The 24,692-nt window shown below is 45.6% G+C and overlaps 1 protein-coding gene across 2 annotated transcripts; it reads left to right on the top strand.

Moving 5' to 3' along the window:
* Positions 1 to 1,959: 1,959 nt before the first annotated feature.
* dspa (desmoplakin a) lies at positions 1,960 to 23,063 on the top strand. 2 transcript variants are annotated; one of them, XM_027025703.3, is made up of 24 exons: positions 1,960 to 2,317; positions 3,046 to 3,136; positions 4,192 to 4,313; positions 4,621 to 4,876; positions 6,772 to 6,897; positions 7,452 to 7,511; positions 7,828 to 7,995; positions 8,400 to 8,504; positions 8,784 to 8,879; positions 9,162 to 9,287; positions 9,748 to 9,900; positions 10,860 to 11,014; positions 11,208 to 11,334; positions 11,860 to 12,052; positions 13,720 to 13,931; positions 14,107 to 14,285; positions 14,578 to 14,716; positions 15,054 to 15,247; positions 15,550 to 15,712; positions 16,109 to 16,192; positions 16,371 to 16,478; positions 16,859 to 16,957; positions 17,354 to 19,180; positions 19,499 to 23,063. In XM_027025703.3, exons 1-24 carry the CDS (start codon positions 2,097 to 2,099, stop codon positions 22,538 to 22,540), a joined length of 8,046 nt encoding a protein of 2,681 aa, XP_026881504.3. In that variant the 5' UTR covers positions 1,960 to 2,096; the 3' UTR covers positions 22,541 to 23,063. The 2 variants fall into 2 exon arrangements, with proteins under 2 accessions (XP_026881504.3, XP_026881505.3); XM_027025704.3 differs by having other exon boundaries at positions 1,964 to 2,317; positions 17,354 to 17,851.
* The last annotated feature ends 1,629 nt before the right edge of the window (positions 23,064 to 24,692 follow it).

Here is a 24,692-nt window from a genome sequence, read left to right as displayed (position 1 = left end):
GGGATGGGTATTAAAGGTCTGTATGTGTAGATAGGGTTTGGGTATGTAAAGGTCTGTATATGTGTAGATAGGGTTTGGGTATTAAAGGTCTGTATGTGTAGATAGGGTTTGAGTATGTAAAGGTCTGTATATGTGTAGATAGGGTTTGGGTATTAAAGGTCTGTATGTGTAGATAGGGTTTGGGTATTAAAGGTCTGTATGTGTGTAGATAGGGTTTGGGTATTAAAGGTCTGTATGTGTAGATAGGGTTTGGGTACGTAAAGGTCTGTATGTGTGTAGATAGGGTTTGGGTATTAAAGGTCTGTATGTGTAGATAGGGTTTGGGTATTAAAGGTCTGTATGTGTGTAGATAGGGTTTGGGTATTAAAGGTCTGTATGTGTAGATAGGGTTTGGGTACGTAAAGGTCTGTATGTGTGTAGATCGGGTTTGGGTATTAAAGGTCTGTATGTGTAGATAGGGTTTGGGGATTAAAGGTCTGTATGTGTAGATAGGGTTTGGATATGTAAAGATCTGTATGTGTAGATAGGGTTTGGATATGTAAAGATCTGTATGTGTAGATAGGGTTTGGGTGTTAAAGGTCTGTATGTGTAGATAGGGTTTGGGTGTTAAAGGTCTGTATGTGTAGATAGGGTTTGGGGATTAAAGGTCTGCATGTGTAGATAGGGTTTGGATATGTAAAGATCTGTATGTGTAGATAGGGTTTGGGTGTTAAAGGTCTGTATGTGTAGATAGGGTTTGGGCACGTAAAGCAACCATATTTGCTGGGGAGGCCAGAATAGATTTTACGGGTTGTGAGAGTTGCATAGTGCGTAAAAAAACAGACGTAGTGACACTAAACATGCATTAACCGTGTCAGTCGGGCTGAAGGCGGCCTTATTCAGCAGGCCAGTTTGGGTTTACGTTTGAAGCTTGGAGGGGGGTGGGGCTGGGACACCAGACCTCACTGTTCAGCCTCCTGGAGGGGTCTTAATTCAGCCACACACAGATGAGTGGAGGTGCCAACCTGATGACCCCTGACCCCTGAGAAGAGCTCAAGAAGCTGTGCTTGCTGGAGTGGAGAGTGTGCAGGGCCCTTTACATCTTTTCCTGAGTATAAGTAAGATTACGTGCATTTTGTTTCTCAGGGGACAATGTTAGTCCTACTTACAAAAGGAAAAGTTGTTGGGGGAAAAATCTTAGATTAACTGTGATAGTAACTGAAGAACTGACAGGGATCACACTTGTGGTTTATTAAGGAGTGGCAACAAAACAGCTTTTAGGGCTTTCAGATGCCACCCAGACTTATTAACACATTCTTTCTGTCTCATAAAAGTGCCAGTAGAATAACTGATTATGATACCAGAATATGTGTTGGGTCCAAGGACACATGCACCCAGCTGCAGGTGTGCTGTGCACACAGAGGGGCCTCGTTTTGCTGCTGTTGGCTTACTCCAATTTTGCAGTTGTTTCTAAGACAATACAAAATGGAGAAACTATTTGAGAAGCATAACAACTCTCTGCAAAGTCAAGACATTCCAGGGATGGGTGTTGGCTTGCTGTTGAAACACACACACACACACACACAGTCTGTCTCTCTGACTCATACAGGGTGTGTCCCCTACCCTTTCACTCTCTACCATCCCCATTTATCTTTTTTTTTTCACACACATCTGATGATTAGTAGACGTGACTCTGTCTGCTGTCAGCACTTGGCAACACTAAATAAACCTGCCGATCCAGTGTTCATCTGTTCCAATTTTCATCTTGCAATGTCCCCAATTTTACCCAAACTCACCTGCATATTCTGTGTAATACGAAGGACAACACATTACGCACTTCCTGTAGAACGAATAATCTCGGGGGGGTTAGGAAAATCAGCCAAAGTGAATTTCACGAGAAAGCGTGAGAATTTCTTTAGTTTAAGCCTCACGCCCACTGACACAGAGCAGAGCCGCCCCGCCCCATAAGAGATCCTCCTTCAGGCCAGCAGGGAAGGCGCTGGGTGTTGGAGCGCCGCTAGGTGTGGCCGTGCGCCCAAAACGGACCTCTTCCGTGAGTGCTGGCCTAGGTGTGTGCAGAGAGCGCAGTCTAGCAGGGTGTCTGCAGCTTTTCCAAAATGAGTTTGCAAGGGTCACAGCTGAAATATTCGACCGTGTCTCGGAGGACAGGCTCCAAGCAGGACCTCGCATCGGGAGGTTATACTCTGAGCAGAAGCGAAGGTGGCCAGTTCCTGATGAGTGGTAATGGCTACCAGTCCGACTTCAATGACGGCTTTATTCAGCAGGGCTATACTACCTTCTCCAAGACTTCAGCGGGAGGCTACGGACATCAAACCAGGTTTGTATTTTGTTTATTTGTTTTTAAAAAAACAAGTAAATATGTTTTGTGTCAGTTACTTACTGGACAAAGTTTTTGTTTGTTTGTTGTTTGTTTTTAAGTAGGTAACAAGAATACAACCGTTATCGATTCCCAGTTCCAGTCGACCTTCCTATTGCAGGACTAGACTGCAGATTGCAGGACTCCCACTTCACGCAGTTGTCTTGTCTCTGCTTCAGTTGCTTGTAGACAGTTTTCGCCCATTTCATGCAAAATGACTCCTGTACCTCTGAAAAGTTATTTAAAATTCAATTAGGACTTTTCTTGGTGCCTGTCTCTTACCAAGTAGTTCTCCACTCTCTGGCGTTTAATGTCTGTACTCAGAAAAGGGTCTGTGTTTGTCTCTCCATAACTTATGGCTGTGCTGTTGCTACAGTTTCGGCATGTCTCGCACACAAACAGGCTACAATGTGCCCTTTGTTGCAGTTTCACAGGCTTAGGTTCAGGTGAAGCACTAGTTTGGTAGTACGACGCTGTAGAGTAGTTGACCGTCGATGGGACGACTGTTCGGTTTAGCTAAAATCTGGATTTAACATTGGAAACAATGTTTGTAAAGCGAACGCAATCATAAGCTTTGGCACTGTTACACTGCGTTGTTAGTTTGTTCAGATATCCAACACATATCATGGAGGCTGCTTGTTTTTTTGTTTTTTTTCTTCTTCTCTGATTGGTCTGTTTTTCGCTTTCAGCTCGCCGTCATCCGCCAGTCAATCGAAAGCACAAATTCTGTATAATCGGTGCATGCATAAACTCGAGACGGCCCAACGTATTATGGAAACTGTGAGTCTCTCTGTCACACACACACTCTCAAGTCCCACAGTGCCTGTTGAAGAGTTTGTAGTTGGTATAACATAATAAAATAATGTTAAAGCACCTTATTAATGCTTTATGTAGTGTTTATTGTTCTATTGCATGTATTAGTGCTCTATCACACCTGTATGTGGTGTATTTATAAGATTATTTTTTGTTATTGTTATTGTTATCCAGTATGTTCACCATGACGTTTAAACACCATCTTGAAAGTTTAGTTTTGGTTTTGACTTGTATGGTTTGTGGCTTTTAGACTGATCTCCAAGTGTCTGAGCACAGGTCTGCATCATAGACCATGTGCTACTGACACCTCAGCTGTGCCTGTGTGTCTGTGTCATTTTGGCCTGGGTTCATTTAATCAGGGTCTGAGCTAACCTCCGACTTCACAGAGATTAGGAGATTAGACTAAAATAGTAAAGTGAAAAGCACTTAGAACACACCCTTCAGGAGTTACGATGGTGTTATAACTCTGTGATGTGTCTGGGGCAGAATCTGGAACGTCATAGACTCCTCAGAATGACTGGGGTAAATGTAGGGTTTGGTCAGAGAGGGGTAGAGTTTGGTCAGAGAGGGTTACGGTTAGGTCAGAGGGGTTACGGTTAGGTCAGAAGGGTTAGGTCAGAGGGGTTAAGGTTAGGTCAGAGAGGGTTACGGTTAGGTCAGAGGGGTTAGGGTCAGAGGGGTTAAGGTCAGAGGGGTTAAGGTCAGAGGCGTTAAGGTCAGAGGGCGTGTCATGGGCACTTTTGTCCCTTAAGAAACTCCCAGTGCTGTCAGTCAGCTATCCACACCACAACTGCTAATGTTATTGTTGTAGTTTTTCCTCATACACAGTTATTCTAATTATAAATGAGTTAGAATGTGAGAGTAGAAAAAGCATTTCATTTGAATACAGACTGAAAGATTCCATTTTATAGACCAATCTCCAAGATGTGTGTCAGGCCTGCGCTGTTAATAGGTTTAATCCTGTAATTCTGGGTAACTGAGTCCTCCACACAGTGCCATGACTGATGTGTGGTGTGTTGCAGGGGGGATCTCAGGCTGAATTTGATAATGCGATGGCCATGGCCATGGACGACATGAAACAGCTCAGAATGTGCGCCATGGAACTAAAAACCTATGGCCAGCCCTACGAGGCGGTCAGTAAAAGGTAATAAGTGTGTGTGTGTGTGTGTGTGTGTGTGTGTGTGTGGTGTGTGTGGTTTGTGCAATGCAGTCATACTGCTAGTGGTTTGTGGGCGTGTGTATCTGTAAAATGCAATAACTGTCTATGTGGTTACTTTGAGTGTGTGTGCAGTACTGGTGCGGTGAGAGAGGTTTGTGGGTGCAAGTGACGATGGCATATTTTCAGCTGCAGTCTGTGTGTGTGTGGGGGTGTGTGTGGGTGCATGCTCACGTGTGTGGCTCGCCTGTGTGTGTGTGTGTGTGCATGTGTTTGTGTACATGTGTGTTTGCAGTCTGGAAGAGTGCTCCATGTTGCAGTCTTCACTCATGAGCAGAGGAGGGATGACCTTGGGTGGAGGAGCGATGACCTTGGGTGGAGGAGGGATGACCTTGGGCGGAGGAGGGATGACCTTGGGCGGAGGAGGGATGACCTTGGGCGGAGGAGGGATGACCTTGGGCGGAGGAGGGATACGCAGGAAGTTCAGCACTGGCCGAGATGACTTGGGCAGGAGCTTTAACGATGCCATTGCCTGGATCCACCAGAAGAAGGTGTGCAGAAAACACACACACACATTCAGTTGTGGCATTCATTAGCCGGTGTGTATTAGTTGTATTGAGTTTACTAGGAGGTCTTCCTTGGGTTTGCCCACCTGTGTTTCATCTACAACTCTAAACCAGTTCTAAGCCTGGCACCTGGTAACCGCCCGGAGGCGGATCTGTGTTTGTCCTGCAGCAGAAGCTGGTAGAGGAGGTTTGCAAGGTTCAGTGTCTGGTCGGAACCGGTTTCACTGCGGCAGGGAGGAAGTGCCGACACGGATGAGGGGGGTTATCCTGATGTGGCGGACAGCAGCTTGCTGGACCTCCACATGACTCGGTCGAAAAAGCCCAGAAGTGCCGCGTGGGGCTTTCTTATCTCACATTCCAAAACAATGTCCTCTGCCAAAAAAGGAGAGAGGGGGGAGCAGATAGAGGGAGAAAGGGAGAGAGAAAGGGAGAGAAAGTAGAGAGAGAAAGAAAGAAAGAAAGAAAGAAAGAAAGAAAGGGAGAGAAAGTAGAGAGAGAGAGAGAGAGAGAAAGAAAGGGAGAGAAAGAAAGGGAGAGAGAGAGTAAGTAGAGAGAGAGAAAGTAGAGAGAGAGAAAGTAGAGAGAGAGAAAGGGAGAGAGAGAGAAAGTAGAGAGAGAGAGAGAGAGAGAGAAAGGGAGAGAAAGAAAGGGAGAGAGAGTAAGTAGAGAGAGAGTAAGTAGAGAGAGAGAAAGTAGAGAGAGAGAAAGGGAGAGAGAGAGAAAGTAGAGAGGCAAAGTGAGGGGGACACACAAGAACAAGGAGGGGGGCGGAGCTGAGGAGTCACCACACACTGACTCGTTGATGCCTGTAATGGCGGAATCGTAAAAGTTTACGTTTACACACACACACACACACACACACACACTCACACACCCTGCTGCAGACACACCCTGTGCATTGTGCCTCTCCCTTTTCTCTTTTCCTGTCTCACCACTCTTCCACTCTGGTAATCTGTCCATTGTGTCACTCTGCGGAGAGTTTGTTAGGTCATGCAGGTCCACGTCTGTCACTCCCCCTCTGCCCTACAGCTGAAAGTAGTGCCCCCACCCCCACACATTTAGTTTCTGCCCCCCCCAACTCATCCCCAGTGTCTGTCCTCTTCAACAATACCTGTTTGACAATACTCACACACACACACACACACACACACACTCACACACACACACACACTCACTCACACACACACACACACACACACACACACACTCACACACACACACACTCACACACACTCACACTCTCACACACACACACTCACACACTCACTCACACACACACACTCACTCACACACACACATGTCTGCTTGTGTGTATGCAGAGTTAACCTGCTGGAGAGAATGAAGCAGAGATGCAAAAAGATAGAGAAAGAGAACAAATGAATTCAGAAGAGGCTGTAAAAGAGGTGTGGTGTCTGTGTGGTTGGTCTCTGTCCCCTGATGCTACATTCATGGCATTTAGCTGACGCTTTTATCCAAAGCGACTTACAATTATGAGTGAGTACAACCTGAGTAATTGAGGGTTAAGGGCCTTGCTAAGGGGCCCAACAGTGGCAACTTGGCAGTGGTGGGGCTTGAACCAGCAACCTTCTGATTACAAGTTAAGTACCTTAACCGCTGAGCTACCACTGCCCGATGTTATGGGTTTTTCCCGTTGGCTGATGGAGCTTTGGGAGTTTATGAGACCATAAGAGACACTCACAGGAGATTTGCAGTTAATAATCAGCTACTGCCATCTAGAGACCAGGACATGGAGATGAAAACCGCACATATGACCAACCATTTAGTGCTCCGTCATCATCTGTGTGTGTGTGTGTGTGTGTGTGTGTGTGTGTGTGTGTGTGTGTGTGTGTGTGTGTGTGTGTGTGTGTGCGCGCATGCAGAGGCTCATTGAAACTGCTCCTTTTGGAGATAAGGCAGATGCCATCGAGGAGCAGATTACCTCCCACAATAGGTTCCACAGCTCCATCCAGAAAGGCCTAGAGGTGGAGAAAGCACGAGATGAACTGGTAAGAACACACTCACATACACATACTCTCACACACGTACACATGCGTATAAACCCTTGTGCGCACACACGAACAGTCGCCGGTGACCAGAATCAGCGCGATCGGCTAAAACCAGTGACCAGCCAATCGGTCTCATATAAGCAAGTCTGAGTCATTTACACTTGTGCACCACACGAGGGCGACAGCGCGTTCACAGCACAGTGGCCGCATTAGGTCTGCGTGCTGACGACAGAAAGGCGCCTTGCGTTTGTAGTACCTGGTGCACTTGTTTTCGTGTGGGAAATTTTGATTTTGAGGTTTGTGAAAATGAAAGGTCCTACAACCTAGTGCACATTTTCCATTAAAAGAAAATTTGAACAAAAAATGTTTGTGTGCTGTCATTTATAATTCTTAGAAAGAAAGAAAATCGGACTCAGCCGAAATTGGAATTGGCCAAGAAACTTGCAATCGGTGCATCTCCACATTCAATACACTTAACTCTGAATATTATCATGAAGTGGTGGGCTGTATGCATATTAATGAAATGGCTTTCCTGTGTGTCTGTGAATGTGCAGATGCAGAAGGGAGAGAAGTCTCTACTTCATAATCTGGACCAGGAGTGGGACAGCCTGCAGGTGAGCAGAGCCACCGCCCCCACGACCCTGCACGCCCCTGCACGCCCCTGCCCTTCTGCCCTGATCCTGTGCCTACCCTGCCCCTCATACCCTACTCTGCCCCGTTCTTCTGCCAATACCATTCCCTAACTTGCCCTTATTCTGCCTCTACCCTGCCCTGTTTTTCTGCCCCTATCCTACTCTGCTGTTTGAATCTGCTCTCTCTCTCTCTCTCTCTCTCTCTCTCTCTCTCTCTCTCTCTCTCTCTCTCTCTCTCTCTCTCTCTCTCTCTCTCTCTCTCTCTCTCTCGCTCTCTCCCTCCCTCTGATGGATGTAGAAAATGTCGCACGCTCGCAGCTCCCAGCTGCGAGAACTGCACAATGTAATCATGGAGATCTCTGAAGCCATCATGTGGGTCAACATCCGCGAGGAGGAGGAGCTCGTGTTCGACTGGGGAGACAAGCAAATCGACACCTACATCCCCAAGAAACAGGAGAGTTACTCGGTAAACAAACAGTCACACACACCCAAGAGGAGGAGGAGCTCGTGTTCAACTAGGGTAACAAGCAAATTGACAGCTACATTCCCAAGAAACAGGAGTGTTACTTCGTAAATAAATACACATACACACATGCAGACACTCGTGTGTGTGTGTGTGTGTGTGTGTGTGTGTGTGTGTGTGTGTGTGTGTGTGTGTGTGTGTGTGTGTGTTTATAAATGCTGAATATTCTTTCCATCCACATTGGTTCATTTGACAGTTCTGTCTCTGGAATGTTCCCAGCTAAAAAGTTGTTGTTTGTTGAGAATTTGATCTCACTCTCAGATATATTTCTAGGTGGGAGACAGGTATATTGTCTTTGTGTCTGGTATTTCTGTCTCACTGATGTCTCAATGATGTGTTTGGCCCAGCGGCTAATGAAAGAACTGGAGTCTAAGGAAAAAGATCTGAACAAGGTGAAGGGTAAAGTTGATCAGCTGCTGAAGAACCAGCATCCAGCCTCAGATAAGATCGAGGTGAGACCTACCCCCCCCCTCCCTCTCTCCCTCCCTCTCTCCCTCCCTCTCTCCCTCTCTCTCTCCTCTCTCTCTCTTTCTCTCACTCCCTCCACTACTTGTTCTGAATGTCATCATGTTCCATTTCCTCTCTCTTCCTCTTCACACATACACACACAGAGACCTGCTCACTCTAAACTCTGACATACGTTTGCTCTACACGCCCCCTACTGTTAGCACATGTACCAGTCAGGTTCACACAAATGTGTGTGTGTGTGTGTGTGTGTGTGGTGTTCCCAGGCGTACATGGACACCCTGCAGACCCAGTGGAGCTGGCTTCTCCAGATCACTAAATGCATCAATGTACATTTGAAGGAGAATGCCGCCTACAGCCAGGTACGTCCACGCCTCTCACAAAACCTCCCAGGAAAGGCAGTGGGGTCATCCAGGGGTCATTCAGAGTCCTGCTTCAGTTTCTAGAAAGTCCTGGTTCAGTTTCCATGTGTTTGTCATAGTCACGAGTAGTTTTCTCCTAAAATCTGGCTCAGAAAGTGGAAGTGGGAAAGGTTCAGTGTTGCAGCCGCTGTGTGTGTGTGTGTGTGTGTGTGTGTGTGTGTGTATGTGTGTGCGCGTGCTGTGAGCCTTTAATGGGGGTGATATTTGGGCTTCGTCTTGCAGTTCTTTAAGGAGGCAAATGAGATCTACTGTAAGTTGGAGAATGCGAACAGCGTCATCCGCAACAAATTCAAGTGTGACAAAAACACATCACTGGAACAACTGAATGTACTGCTGAAAGAGCTGGAGGTAGACACACACACACACACACACACACACATACACACCACACACCACACTCACACACACCACACACACACCACACACACACACACACACACACCACACCACACACACCACACACACACATACACACACACACACACACACACACACACACACCACACACACGTTCACACACAGGCACACACACACACACACACACGTACACCACACACGCACACACACACATACACACACATGTACACCACACACGCACACACACACATACACACACACGTACACCACACACGCACACATACACATACACACACACACACACACACACACACACACACAACTGCATGACCACAGGTTTACACATACAATTATGAGTGCCTTTTGTGTGACTTTTATTGCAGGATGGTGAATACAGAGTGTTTTGTGTGTGTGTGTGTGTGTGTGTGTGTGTGTGTGTGTGTGTGTGCAGAAAGAAAAGGAGAGGGTGGCAGAGAATAAAAGGTTGGTGCACACCCTGGTGAACAAGTCAAAGAGCATCGTACGTCTGAAACCTCGCAACCCAGAGGAGAAGAGCAACAGTCCTGTGATAGTGAAGGCCCTGTGTGACTTCAAACAGGACCAGGTAACACCCACACACACACACACACACACACACACACACACACACACACACACACACACACACTGTTCAGGCCCTGTGTGACTTCAAACAGGACCAGGTAACACCCACACACACACACACACCCACACACACACACACACACACACACACACTGTTCAGGCCCTGTGTGACTTCAAACAGGACCAGGTAACACCCACACACACACACACACACACACACACACACACACACACACACACACACTGTTCAGGCCCTGTGTGACTTCAAACAGGACCAGGTAACACACACACGCACACACTGTTCGGGCCCTGTGTGACTTCAAACAGGACCAGGTAACACACACACACACACACACACACACACACACACACACACACACACACACACACACACACACACTGTTCAGGCCCTGTGTGACTTCAAACAGGACCAGGTAACACACACACGCACACACTGTTCGGGCCCTGTGTGACTTCAAACAGGACCAGGTAACACACACACACACACACACACACACACACACACACTGTTCAGGCCCTGTGTGACTTCAAACAGGACCAGGTAACACACACACGCACACACTGTTCGGGCCCTGTGTGACTTCAAACAGGACCAGGTAACACACACACACACACACTGTTCAGGCCCTGTGTGACTTCAAACAGAACCAGGTAACACACACACTGTTCAGGTCCTGTGTGACTTCAAACAGGACCAGGTAACACACACACACACACACACACACTGTTCAGGCCCTGTGTGACTTCAAACAGGACCAGGTAACACACACACACACACACACACACACACACACACACACACACACTGTTCAGGCCCTGTGTGACTTCAAACAGGACCAAGTAACACACATACACACATAGTGTGCAGGTACCATGTGACTTCAAATAGATTTTCTTAATCACATGTATTATTCATTTCCTCCTGTGTGTGTGTTACAGAAGGGAATCTTTAAGGATGATGAGGGGATTCTGAAGGATAACTCTCAGCGCAGTAAGTGGAATGTGACAGGACCTGGAGGTCTGGACATGCTTGTGCCCTCAGTGTGTCTCATCATCCCCCCACCCAACCCTCTGAGCATCAGCCTGGCACAAAAGTACGTCTCTCATACACACACACACGCAAACACATGCAAACACACATGTATACTGCATATGTACATACGAGGACATGCCATATATAGCTGTATATATGTACACACAAACGTGTGCGAGCATAAGTACTCAAACACACAGTCCCACAAAAGTCCTGCACAAGGAGGTCTGATTGTCTGATTCTTTGAATGACAGGAATGAAGCGTTCTATGATTCCATCATCAGCATCTGGGACCATCTGTACATCACCCTCAAGAGTCTGATCTCCTGGCAGTACTGCGTGAGGGACATCGACTACATCAAGTCCCTCACGTTCAACATGGTAAGTAGCCATATATACATCGACCAGCAGAGGGCGCTACTGGGTTACACATTACAGCATCTCATGCGATATGAGTTTGTTCTTCATTAATGCGGGTTTTGCTTTAATAAGCACACAGTGTTAGTACTAAATAAGGAAAGAGTGGGGAATATGAAAATATTTTTACATGTGAATGTTTGTTATATGTGATGAATACAAAATCTCACTTGCCTGAAACGAAACCTCATGTTGTCCCGTGTAATGCACTCTTTAGTGCCTTCTGCTGGTTAACAAAGACACTGCGCTCTTATTTTCATTCAGTGAAGCGCTTCATAGACAACCCAGTGATTTTATGTTGAACTGGCAGTAAATCTAGTTACATGAAAATGGATGTTGTGCAATTCAGAACATATCTACAACAATTCAAACTGGTTATTGTAAAAGCATCTCCATGTTATGTAACAGACGAGGAGTTTTAGAAGTCTTATCTGAATCAGGTTGAAAGGACGGAAGGGTATGGAATAGGAAACCTGTTTCTCCCCGCAGCTGTCGAAGATGAAACCTGAGGAGTACCGCAGGATCATCACCAACCTGGAGTTACACTTCCAAGATTTCCTAAAGTTCAGTAAGGACTCAAAAATGTTCGGGCCTGAGGACACGTTCTCTCTGGAGTCAGAGTACAAAAATGCACAGGCTCACTATGTAACCCTGCTGACCACCGCCAAGCAACCAGCAAACGGTACACACACACACAATCTCTCACACACAAACACACACACACATACAAGGAAAAAGGTATTGGGACAGCTACACATTACGCCTACAGGGGCTCTTACGACGTCCCATTCTAAATCCATAGGCGTTAATATGCAGTTGGTCCCTCTTTGCAGTTAAAACAACCTCCACTCTTCTGGGAACACTTTCTACATGACTTTGGAGAGCATCTGTGGGAATTTATGTCCATTCATCCAAAGGAGCATTAGTGAGGTCAGACACTGATGTTAGAAGAGATGTCCTGACTTGCAATCTCTGTTCTACTTCATCCCAAAGATGTTTGATGGGGTTGAGGTCAGGGTTCTGTGTGGGCCAGTCAAGATCTTCCTCACCAAACCCACACAACCATGTCTGTATGGGCCTTGTTTTGTGCACTGGAACACAGTCATGCTGGAACAGAAAAGGGCTTCCCCAAACTGTTCTCACAAAGTTGGATGCATTCAATTGTCCAGAATGTCTTGGTGTGCTGAAATGTTAAGATTTGCCTTCACTGGAAATAAGGGACCTAGGCCAACCCCTGAAAAACAACCCCACTGTATTATTCCTCCTCCTCCAAACTTTACTTTGCTGCAGTCAGGCAGGTCACATTCTCCTGGCATTCCCCAAACCCAGACTTGTCTATCAAACTGCCAGACAGAGAAGTGTGATTCCTCACGCCACAGAACACATTTCTACTGCTTTACACCACGCCACCCAACACTCGGCGTTGTGCTCGGCATGCATCTGCATGGCAATGGAAATGCCTGCCATGGAAACCCCTCACATGAAGCCCTGGCACATAGTGTTCATGCTGTGTTAATGCCAGAGGAGGTTTGGAACTCTGCAGTTACTGAGTCAGCAGAACATTGGTCACTCAGAGACCCTGCTCTGTAACTTTACATGGTCTACCACCTCATGGCTCAGTTGCTGTGGTTTGGAGATCCTGCTCTGTAACCTTACATGGTCTACCACCTCATGGCTCAGTTGCTGTGGTTTGGAGATCCTGCTCTGTAACTTGACATGGTCTACCACCTCATGGCTCAGTTGCTGTGGTTTGGAGATCCTGCTCTGTAACTTTACATGGTCTACCACCTCATGGCTCAGTTGCTGTGGTTCCTAAATGCTGCCACTTTTCAATAATTCCACTCACAGTTGATCATAGAATGTCTAGGAGGGAAGAAATTTCACAAACTCTTTAGAATGACCTGTTGTTTCACAAACGTAAAGTCACCTGATGGCTGGGTGCTTGATCTTATACACCTGTGGCAATGGGACTGAATGAATCACCTGAATTCAATGATATAGTGCGCACACACACACACACACACACACACACACACACTCATAAAAATTATATCTGTCATTAGCATGTCCTTAACTGTGTCCTTTAATAATAAGGAAAACCAGTAATGAATTCCATTAGTGTATAAATACATTCTACTGTAAAGCTTTGTTTGATTGATTGAATTTTGCATTTTATTGAGGGACATATTGAAGTATGCATTGATTGTGTACATACATATATACATATCCATATATACATTGTACATTGTGTATATAAACATAATATACATATATCGTACATACATTGCTAATATATTTTGTATATATATAGATATATATTTCCCTATACACCCCTGTTTTTTCCCTCAGTTTGGACAGAGCAAACCAAGCCTGTCCTGGCGCCGCCGACACCTGCACAAGCGTCTCTGTCCACGTCCACGCTGAACCTGAAGCTCCTCACACAGATAAACACACTGCGCCGTCGACTAGAGGCAGCCGAGGCTGGACTGGGACAACACCTGCACGTCCCCTATAATGAGAACTGTGTACAGGACTGCACTCAGAGACTGCACCTGATACAGGTACACACACACACACACACACACACACACACACACACACACACACACACACACACACACACACACACTTTTATGCCAAAACGTTTTCAAAGCCTTCTGCGCTGTCTCTGAGAGTCATTCGAGGCGTCTGCGGCTCGAGGCATGTGTGTAATGGTCTAAAGCTCTCTTGTGTCAGGGTGTTCACCACGATCTGGAGTCTATCCGGGATGAGTACCTGCACCTGAGAGATACGGTCATGAGGCAGCTGGAAGGCACTATGGACAAGGAGCAGGCCAGTTTCCTGCGCTCCGAGCTGGACCTCATCAACCAGAGGCTGGGCAGCCTGCAGACCTTCTCCACAGCCTACCTGCAGAGGTGAGTGTGTGGGGCAGGCCAGATCTGGGCCGTGTGCACTCACCGTTCAGTGGACTCTCAACACAGTCGCACAAACACGTTTTAGTCCATGTAAGGAGCCAAGTGTTTGCTTTTTGACTGTGTATGTGTGTGATGTTTTAGAGTTTTTTGTGTGTTTTGGAATGCTTGTAATAGTGTTTGTTATTGTGTTTCTATGTATCTGGTTGTTTAATATATGTGTGTGTGTGTGTGTGTGTGTGTGTGTGTGTGTGTGTGTGTGTGTGTGTGTGTGTGTGTGTTTGGGGGGGGGTAGGCTGACTGCTCTGCGAGGTGTTCTGGAGGGTCTGCTGTGCACTAATGACATTGTTAAGGTGCACGAGGTGAAGCTGACTGAGAAAGACACCAGTTTTCTGGACCTGGCCAAGCTGCAGGACTACTGCATCAGCCTCAGGGTGAGTACACACCTCTCACCTGTGCCCCTCCACACACACACACACACACACACACACACACACACACACACACACACACACACACACACACACACACACACACACACACACACACACACCCCTCTCACCTCTCACCTGTGCCCCTCCACACACACACACACACACACACACACACACACACACACACACACACACCCCTCTCACCTCTCACCTGTGCCCCTCCACACACACACACACACACACACACACACACACACCTCTCACCTGTGCCCCTTCACCTTCCTGCCCCAGGCTGGTACTTTAGTGAGCAAGTTTTGGTTGTTTTGCTTTTGCACAGCAAATGAAAGCTGACCTGGAACAGAAAAAGGAGCTGCTGACCTCCATGGAGGTGGCGCTGACTCAGGCCATGTACTGGAATGGACAGATAGACCAGAGCTTCCACCAGTGTGACGGGGACTTGTCCAAATACAAAGAGCTGGTGGGACAGATGTCGGACCGCTGGCGTCGTATTCTGACCCAGATTGACAGCAGGCAAGACAACGTTAACTTAAGGGGGTCACAAGCTGGACAATAGTCTTGCTCAGTTACCATCTGTCTGTTTATGGGGTGCACAGAGCAGGACGCTTATCAAGATCTAGACACTCATACGTATCCTTTATAGCCCATCAGCATAATGTGTGTAAAAGGCTATTAGGAGTCTGCAAGATACAGGAACTCCTGATACAGGAACTACTGATCTGAGTCCAGTGTGAACCCCCTTTTCCAGCATTCCGATTGGATACTCTCTGCATGCTCTCTATCACCAGTGACTGACCTGGAGTTGTTTGTCTCAGGCTGTGGGACCTGGAGAAACAGGAAAAGCAGGTGAAGCACTACCAGCAGAGCAGCTCCCAGCTCAGCCAGTGGATGGACAACACCAGCCAGCGCTTGGATGGCATGCAGGCCTCCAAGTTCAGCAGCATGAATGCTCTCCTGGAGCACCTCAACCAGCAGAAGGTCAGACTCACCTGAGCCCTCAAACACAGCATCACACACAGCTAGAGTGCAGTGGATGTGACAGGACAGTGTTGTGGGAGGCTTTGTCTTGGCCCTCACAAGACTGCTTGGTTGAACATGTCATAAATGGTTAAAGGTTGAACTGGTATTTGGTCTGGAATAATCAATGGGTGTACAATGGGCTTATGCACTGTGTGTGTGTGTGAGAGAGAGAGAGGAGGTTGCCCAGGCTGTTAACATAATCTAGGTACATTTCAAACAAATAGTTGTTTGATGTTAGACAATGGTTGTTGTTTTAGTTTATAAAATAGCACATTATAATTTTTTTCACTTGATATTACACAAGCAAGCACTGTGATGTCATAGTCACTGATGTCATGGTGATTTGTTTGACAGGCACTGCACTCAGAGATCAAAGGCAAGAAGGAGAAGGTTGACGATGTGCAGAATGACGCGAACATGTGCGCCACCTCCATAAAGGTGCTGATCAAACTCCGTAACACAAAAACCCACCAATCACTGCTCAGTTAGCTCATGCACTCCAGATGAATGGAATTTTATGTATTAAACTCTACGCAATGGCAGTCTGCTGGTTGTACAGCAGTGTGCTGTCCTGCTGTAGTAAGATGTGGGTGGTTTTCTGTTTGATGCCTGTCAGGACTATGAGATGCAGCTGGCGTCCTACGGTGCAGGTCTGGAGACTCTGCTCAACATTCCCATCAAGAGGACTGTGCTTCAGTCTCCTGCCACTGTGCTCAGTCAGGAGGTACATACTTTAACTCACCACTAACCTCACATACAGATTAATACTCTTTAACCTTCATTTATTCTGTCATACTCTTTTAAATATTAATTCATTGTATCATATTTTAGTTAAACACTGTTTTATTTGTCTGTTAATAGTCCAGTGGACTATTTAGTGTAAGTGTAATGTATAACTGATAAAATAATCTAATTTTGATGTTAGTTTCTTATTAGCTGTTGGTTATGTCAACTTTTGCAGACATACTAACAGATTTTTGCATGAACACAATATGACATGCGAGTCATTTCTGTTCATTAGTTATTGAAGGACAGGTTACGTAACCACGTTACATTTCTGCAGTGCTCAGTGCATAATGTCATCATGGGACTTTTTCATCGCAGGCGGGGGATCTGCAGTCTCGCTACATAGAGTTGCTCACCCGCTCCAGCGACTACTACAAGTTCCTCGCTGAGATGCGGAAGAGCATGGAGGAGCTGAAGGTGAGGGCTTGACTCTGAAACACAGAAATCTCACTACCTGACTAACAGGTTTATAAAGGTCTATGTATTCTAAAGATTTGTTAAGTCCAGTTTTCAGTCAAGTACCGTTAATATAAAGGTTTGTTAAATCCTTTTTTTTTTCAGTTAAGTGGTGAATTTGCAAAGCCATAATGGCGAGATTGTATTTTGTAGTTTGAAATTCACTCCTCTGGTTTATGGAATGCTTTGTTTTGGTCTAAGGGCTGGAAAACTCCACATAACTCAACTAGGAATAATTGCTTTTGTTTCTTTAAATTGTTTCTATATGCTTAAAAGTCACTGTCATTTTGTTTAAAGAGTTCTTATTTCCGTCCATTTGAGTTATAATGCATACTTACATATTTGTGTTTTTGATAGATCCAAAATACTAAAATTGAGCTTTTGGAGGAAGAACTTAGGCACCTGAAAGAAGAACTCCAAAACAGTTCCCAAAGAAACAAGTCACTGGAGGACATCATAGCCGATTTCAAGCTGAGACTCTCCAAAACCAAAGAGGAGGAATACATGATACGTCGCGAGACAAACGCTGCGCTTCAGAGCCAACAGTCCATTCAGATTACCCTAGAATCCACCCAAAGCAAAGTGAAAGAACTAACCGACCGTGTGGCAGAACTCATGTTGCTCATTGAAGACGAGAAAAGTAAGCGCAGGCTAGCGGAGGAGAGGTACAACAGTCAGCAGGAAGAGTATGAGACTGTCATCCGTAAGAGACAGAAAGAGCTCGACCAAGTCAACTGGTCTAAAATCGACATCGAGAAAGCAGTCAAGGACAAGGAGCGCGAGATTGAGCGTCTGAAGACGCAGCTGGAGGATGAGGCCGCCCGCCGTCGCACAGCAGAGTCTGAGGTCTCTAAGGTAAGAACCGAGTGCAGCCAGGAGATCAGTCAAATAAAACAAACTTATGAGTCGCAGATCCATGTCCAAAAGACAACCTTGCTCCACACTACAAAGCAGAAAGAGGAGGACACTTCAGCCCTGAAACTGCAGTTAGATAAGATCTCAAATGAGAAAAAGGATCTTGAAGAGGAGCTCAGGAGGCTTCAGGTCTCCATCAGCCACAAGGAGGAAGCCAGGAAGAAGGCGGAAGGAGAGGTGCGTCAGCTGAGTGCCTCAGGAACTGAGGACAGCAGGAGAAGACAGGAACTGGAGGTGCAAATTAACTTCCTCAAGAAGCAAAACACTGAGCTTGAGATAAGGTTCAAAGAAGAACTTTCTCAGGCCAAGAAAGGGATAGAGGAGAAAGCCCATCAGATTACCACACTAACGCATAGCTTGGAGGACGAGAGACGGAGGAGGAAAGCTTCGGAGATGGAGAACCAAAGTCTCAGGCAGGGAGAGGCAGAACTACGTGCCAAACACACATCCTCACTGGAAGCAGTCAGCAAGTTGAAGACTTCTGAAGAGGAGCTAAAATTTGTAAGTCTTGAGCTGGAGAAGCAAACCAATGAGAAGTACAAGACGGAACAGAATGTCGTACGTCTGCAGAGCCACATCTCAGACCTGAATGCCATGTTAAGCAAGTTGGAAGCTGAGTTGGAGAGAGAAAAAAGAAGCCGTGAAGATGAAGTCACAAAGAGACAGAGAATGGAGGCAGAATTGGAAAGGGTGAATAGGACATGCCAAGAGTACACCACAACAATCAGTACTCTCAATACTCAGAAGATGGATGAGACTACCACCATCCGAAAGTATGAACAGGACCTCCGTCGCGTCCAGGACGAGTTGGACAGAAGCCTGAGGGAGCACAAAGCAACATCAGAACAGCTCACCAAGCTGAGGGCCGAGCTGAAAGCCCTGCAGCAGCAGCTGCTTCAAGAGCAAGGGCGTGTCCGGGAGGCCAACCTGCGCAATGAGACACTGTACAAGACCATAGAGGAGAAGAGCCGTGCACTGAATGAGAGCATCACTGAGATCGAGAAGCTCAAGAGCCTCACTCAGAGCCTTACCAAGGAACACCTAAAGCTAGAGGAGGAGTTGAGAAGCATGCGTCAGGAAAGGGATGATATACGGGCAGCCCAGAACAGCTTTAACAGTGACCATGCAGCCAAACTCTCAGCCTTAGAGCTCCAGCTACAAACCACTAATAAAAGAAACCAGGATCTTCAGACCCAGATTAATGACCTGAGAAAAGAGAGGGACAATTTACAGGTGGAAATAACCAAAACCAAAAAGCAATACACAGAGGTATTTCTGTGGATAAATTACATTGTGAAACCCTCCAAACTTCTGCTAGTATGGGCTTTGCTTTGCAATTCTGCTACACTTTGCTCCATAACAAAGCATGCTTTGCACTCAAATTTCTCAAAATGAAATAAAACATCAAGAAAACTTTTACACATTTCTGTTCAAGTTTCATTTTCATATTGATACTTTAAATTATTTTCTAATCAATCATACTTTTCCTTCTTCTCTCATGCCAAATTTCTCCATGAAACTATTTGTATTAATTACAGTTTTTAATCAGTTTCTGGTGTTGATAATAGAAATTTTTTTCTTTTTCAGATTAGCATGACTGTTCGTTCATCTGAGACACGCACAATCGAGCTCCAGAATGAGAGGGACAGTCTACTGGCCAAGCTCAGGCTGATGGAGGCAGATAAAGGAAAACTGCAACGTTATGAGGACGAACTCAGTCGCCTGAAGATCACGCTGGAGTCAGAGCTGCGCCAGAAGCAACAATTTCAGGATGAGCTGGCCAAAATCCGCAAGGACCTGAATCACTGGAAGAGTCAATATGAGATAAGGGAGACAGATAAAAACAAAGCTGAGAAGGACAAGGCCTCCTCACTCATCGAGATCCAACGGCTGACTACAGAGCTAAGAAGTGTGGAGGATCGATACAAAACTCGCCTCCAGAAGCTCGAGCTGGAGGTGTCTGACCTCATGCGTAGGAAAGAGTCAGTGGAGAAGGAGCTCTGGAAGCTGAAGCAGCGTCCGAATACCTTCCCGAAGCAGACTCAGACAGACGAGAACATGAGCACAGTCGACCCATCCAAGCTCCTTTTCGATGGCATTCGCAGGAAGGTGACTGCACATCAGCTTTTGGAATGTGGAATCATTGAGAAAGCGACCCTTGATAAGCTGCTGAGGGGCCAGAAGACAGTGGAAGAAGTTGCAGTGTCTATTCAGCCCAGTCTTAAGGGCACAGGGGTAATTGCTGGTGTGGTTCAAGGCTCACAAAAGAGACTCTCAATCGCAGAAGCTAAACATCAGAAACTGCTAAGCCCAGAGTGCGCCATCATGTTACTCGAAGCCCAAGCCGCAACTGGCCACATCATTGATCCAAAGTTTAATGAGAAGATGTCACTGGACACAGCCTGCTCAAGGAATGTTGTTGGCACAGAGGACAGAGATACCCTGATTAGAGCTGAGGCAGCTTGCACTGGATTCAAGGATCCATACACAGGCAAACTGATGTCTGCTGGACAGGCTTGCAAGAAAGGTCACCTTGACAGGGAGACCACACTTCGATTACTACAGGCTCAGGAGGCAGCAGGAGGCATCATTGATCCTGTACTAAGTGTGTTCCTGCCTAAGAACGTCGCCTTAGATCGCAGCTTAATCGACGATGAACTATACCGTGCCCTGAACAAAAACCCGACCTGCTATGTTGAACCAGAAACTGGGAAGGTGGTGAGCTACAGTGAATTGAGGAAGAAGAGCATTATGGAACCCACAATGGGTTTGCTTCTTCTCCCTGTGAAAGATGAGACATCTATCAAGCCATGTTGTGACTACAATTGTGTTGCTGGTATTTATGATGAAGCCCACCAGAGAGTCTTACCATTCTACAAGGCCAAGCAAGATGGGCTTCTCCGTCCAGGGACCACGCTGGAGCTGCTTGAAGCCCAAGCTGCCACTGGGTTCATGATTGATCCAATTAACAATGTTGGCATGAATGTGGAAGAGGCATGGAAGAGAGGCCTGATAGGCAAAGAATTTAAAGAGAAACTGCATTCTGCCGAGAAGGCCGTCACTGGATACAAAGATCCCCGGACAGGTGAGATTATCTCACTCTTTCAGGCTATTGAGAGAGGCATTATCGAAAGGGGTCATGGCATTAGGCTCCTGGAGGCTCAGATAGCCAGTGGTGGAATCATAGATCCTAAAACAGGTCGTCGCATTAATGTGGATGAGGCTTATGCAAAAGGTTACTTTGACCGTACCATGAATCAAATTTTGAAATATGAAGGGGATGACACCAAGGGCTTTTTTGACCCAAACAATGAGGAAAACCTGACATACCTACAGCTGACAAAGAGGTGCATTCGAGACCCCAAGACAAGCCTTCTGCTGCTGCCCTTAATGGACAAGAAAAAGCAGGCAGACTTGTCAAGCCAGAAGAACACCCTTCGCAAAAGGAGAGTGGTGATCGTAGACCCTGAAACAGGCAAAGAGATGTCGGTTCGTGAGGCTTATCACAGAGAGCTGATTGACTATGATACTTTCCTGGAACTTTCTGAACAAGAATGTGAATGGGAGGAGATCACTATTACTAATTCTGATGGCAGTAGCCGATTAGTCATTGTTGACCGTAAAACGGGCAAACAGTATGACATTCAGGATTCCCTTAACAAGGGCATTATTTCCAGGAGCACCTTAGACCAATACCGCGCAGGAACCCTGACACTCACACAATTAGCTAATCTTATTTCGAGCAAAACCAGCACTTCTGAACTCACAATCTCCACCAGCATACCAGATAATCTGGCTACCTGCAGTAGCCCCACAGAAGTTGCACCATCTTCCCCAACAGTCCGGAAGCGTTTTGCAAGTGTTTCCATCACACTGTCACCTCCCTCTGATGTGCTGGATGACCAGAGTCCTATTGCAGCCATCTTTGACAGTGAAACCTTGGAGAAGATCACAGTCTCTGAAGCGCTCCGGCGTGGAATAGTGGACACAATCACTGCCCAGCGGCTCCTGGAGGCTCAAGTCTGCACTGGAGGTGTCATCAATCCTGCCACAGGGCAAAGGCTCTTTCTACAAGATGCTGTTCATCAGGGCATCATAGATGATGACATGGCAAGCAAACTCAAACCAGCTCAGAAGGCTTATACTGGCTTCGAGGACGTGAAGACCCAGGGGAAAATGTCCGCTGCAGAGGCCATGAAAGAAAAGTGGCTGCCCTATGAGGCTGGACAGAGGTTCCTTGAGTTCCAGTACCTGACAGGAGGACTTATGGAGCCAGGAAGTGGCACGAGAGTCAGCATTGAAGAAGCCATCCGCAGAGGGTGGCTGGATGGAAAAGGGGCCCAGAAGCTGCAGGACACCAAGAGCTACATGAAAATCCTTACCTGCCCCAAGACTAAGCTCAAGGTCTCCTACAAAGAGGCACTAGATAACTGTATGGTGGAAGAGACCAAAGCCATAAAGATGCTCCAGGCATCTTCCATGTCTACAAAGGGTATCAGTAGCCCCTACAACATCTCTCCTGGACCTGGCTCCCGTACTGGGTCTCGTAGTGGTTCCAGAAGTGGTTCACGTAGAGGCAGTGTGGATTATACGTCTTTCAGTTTCAGTCGCATCTCACCCAGTTTCTAGTTCTAGCTGCATCTCTTAACATGTATTAAGCACAGTGGAAAACCTGTGGATGCAAACACCCTTTTACACAAGACTACTTTTCAGTTAATCTATCAAAAGGTATTTGTATTAACTAGGGATTTGGGATACTGTATGGAAATAAATATGGGGTTATAATTTACTTAACCGATCAATGATCATGTGTTTTTTGGGTTCTTATTCCAATTATTAGTTTTTGATATTAACCTCCTGTCCTTTCTCTATGACAGATTTTATCAAAAGGATTTTAAATCCTTTCTGAGATTTATGTATTGCGTGTTTGTAGTCCTAGTGCTTCATACATTGATTTGTACTGAAATATCATTGAATGCTTTTCTTGATTATTTGGAATTGGAATTTAATGATTCCTTGATTCAGAAGGTAAATAATATGAAATGTTTCTGCATTTCCACATCTCATGAAATGTTTTCATTTGCATTGGAACAGTATAAAAACATATTTTAATTGATTCTAACAAAGGAAAATAAATGAATAGTCCACCAAATCTTGGTCAAAGTGTAGTTATTTCTCTTTTCCTTATTTTTATAATACGTAACAGTCATAAGTAACTTATGAGTAACTTATGAGTGTGCCAACACAGTATTCAGAGTTATGTACTTCATAACTTCACCAGAAACATCACACCTAGTGCCCCTTATTGGCCTTGTTTCTGTTCTATATTCTGATGTGTAAATGGATACTGTGAGATCCAGAGATAAACTAATGTCGCATCTTTGTACAGTGTGATTAATGAATTTATGAAAACAAATTTGTTTTAGAATTGCTAGTAGCAATAATCTAAATGAATGTAAGGTATGTCTCACAACATGCAGAAAGGCAGATATGAAACTATTCAAAGCATAAAAATCATCTAGTAAGAACTGTTTAATGAACTCACTGTGCACATTTTCCACTTGAAGCCCCTTGTATCTGACTGAATCCACTCCACTCATAATTAATCTAAAAATAACACACTCCAGGTATGTTTACACGAGCAGGAAGATCTAGAGATGAACCTGAGCTTGCTGTATGCCATGCTGTGCCATCTGCAGTCCTTGCTTACACCAGTCCCAAACTGCTACCAAGCTGTCCACTCGTCACGCTAATCAGAAGATCGACTTAAAAGCCTTGAAGGGCTTTCTCTATGCTGGTCACAGCAGAACGAACAGGACTTCAACACAAACCCTGCTCCATGATCTTAAGGGTTAATTGAGGTCTCCATGGATGCAAATAAGATAAGCATCCTTACCAAAGCAGAGTGACCCTGAATAAATGTGAGTCCAACTGCTGTTAGCCTTCGGGTTGTTTGAGAAGAACAACACACACACACACACACTTTTAAAATATGAGGTCAAAGGGTATAATGGTCTTTGCTATAGTTAAGAGCAGATGAGTACATGTCCAAATAAATCTTGTCAAGGAGAAAATTAGAATCCCTGTCATACCTCTACGCTTCACTTTGTCCCTCCTTTCTCTCTCAGATGGTAAAGAGTTGAAAGACCTTTATGTCTTAGGAACAAGAACGGTAGAACAGCCCAGAGACCTGAAGTGAGTGTCAGGGAAAAGCAACCCACATTGCTAATCAACATTACTAATCAACATTTAATTGTCTTTCATTGTCTTCTCTTGGGAAGGCAAGCTTAGAAAGCATTAGGAAGGATTGAGGTCTAGAATTAAATAATTACAATTAGGAGGCTACTGTCCCAAGGTCCAATTCGCCACATGGGCCATGGGCCAAAATTTCCAGCAGTGAACTACATGTGAGACAAAAACTTGACATGTCACCAAAACATATTGTAGCTCCAACATTACATTTTGTCTACTCAGTTTGAGAACCACTTTCAAAAACACAATTCAGTTTTTGTTTGTTTGACACTCCCTTCTCCATTTCAAAAGTTTCGAAGGGGTGACAAGATTCTTCACTTCTTCAGACTATCAGACCTGAACAGAGGTTTTACTGGTGGATTTGTGCTAATAGGAAGATTTCATTTGCTTTTGAGAAGAGGTTGATTTTAACTGCCAGTAAACGTATGACCATATTAAATGGTAGTGCTTCTCAAAACAGCTGTATCTCCTATTTCATTCAGTATCATAAACCCATGCAGTTAAGACTGCCAAGGATATTTCCTTTCAC

The sequence above is a fragment of the Electrophorus electricus genome, chromosome 13 (assembly GCF_041902795.1).
Source record: "Electrophorus electricus isolate QZ-2024a chromosome 13, ASM4190279v1, whole genome shotgun sequence".
Classification (NCBI taxonomy): Eukaryota; Metazoa; Chordata; class Actinopteri; order Gymnotiformes; family Gymnotidae; genus Electrophorus; species Electrophorus electricus.
This window is presented reverse-complemented; position numbering and strand designations above follow the sequence as displayed.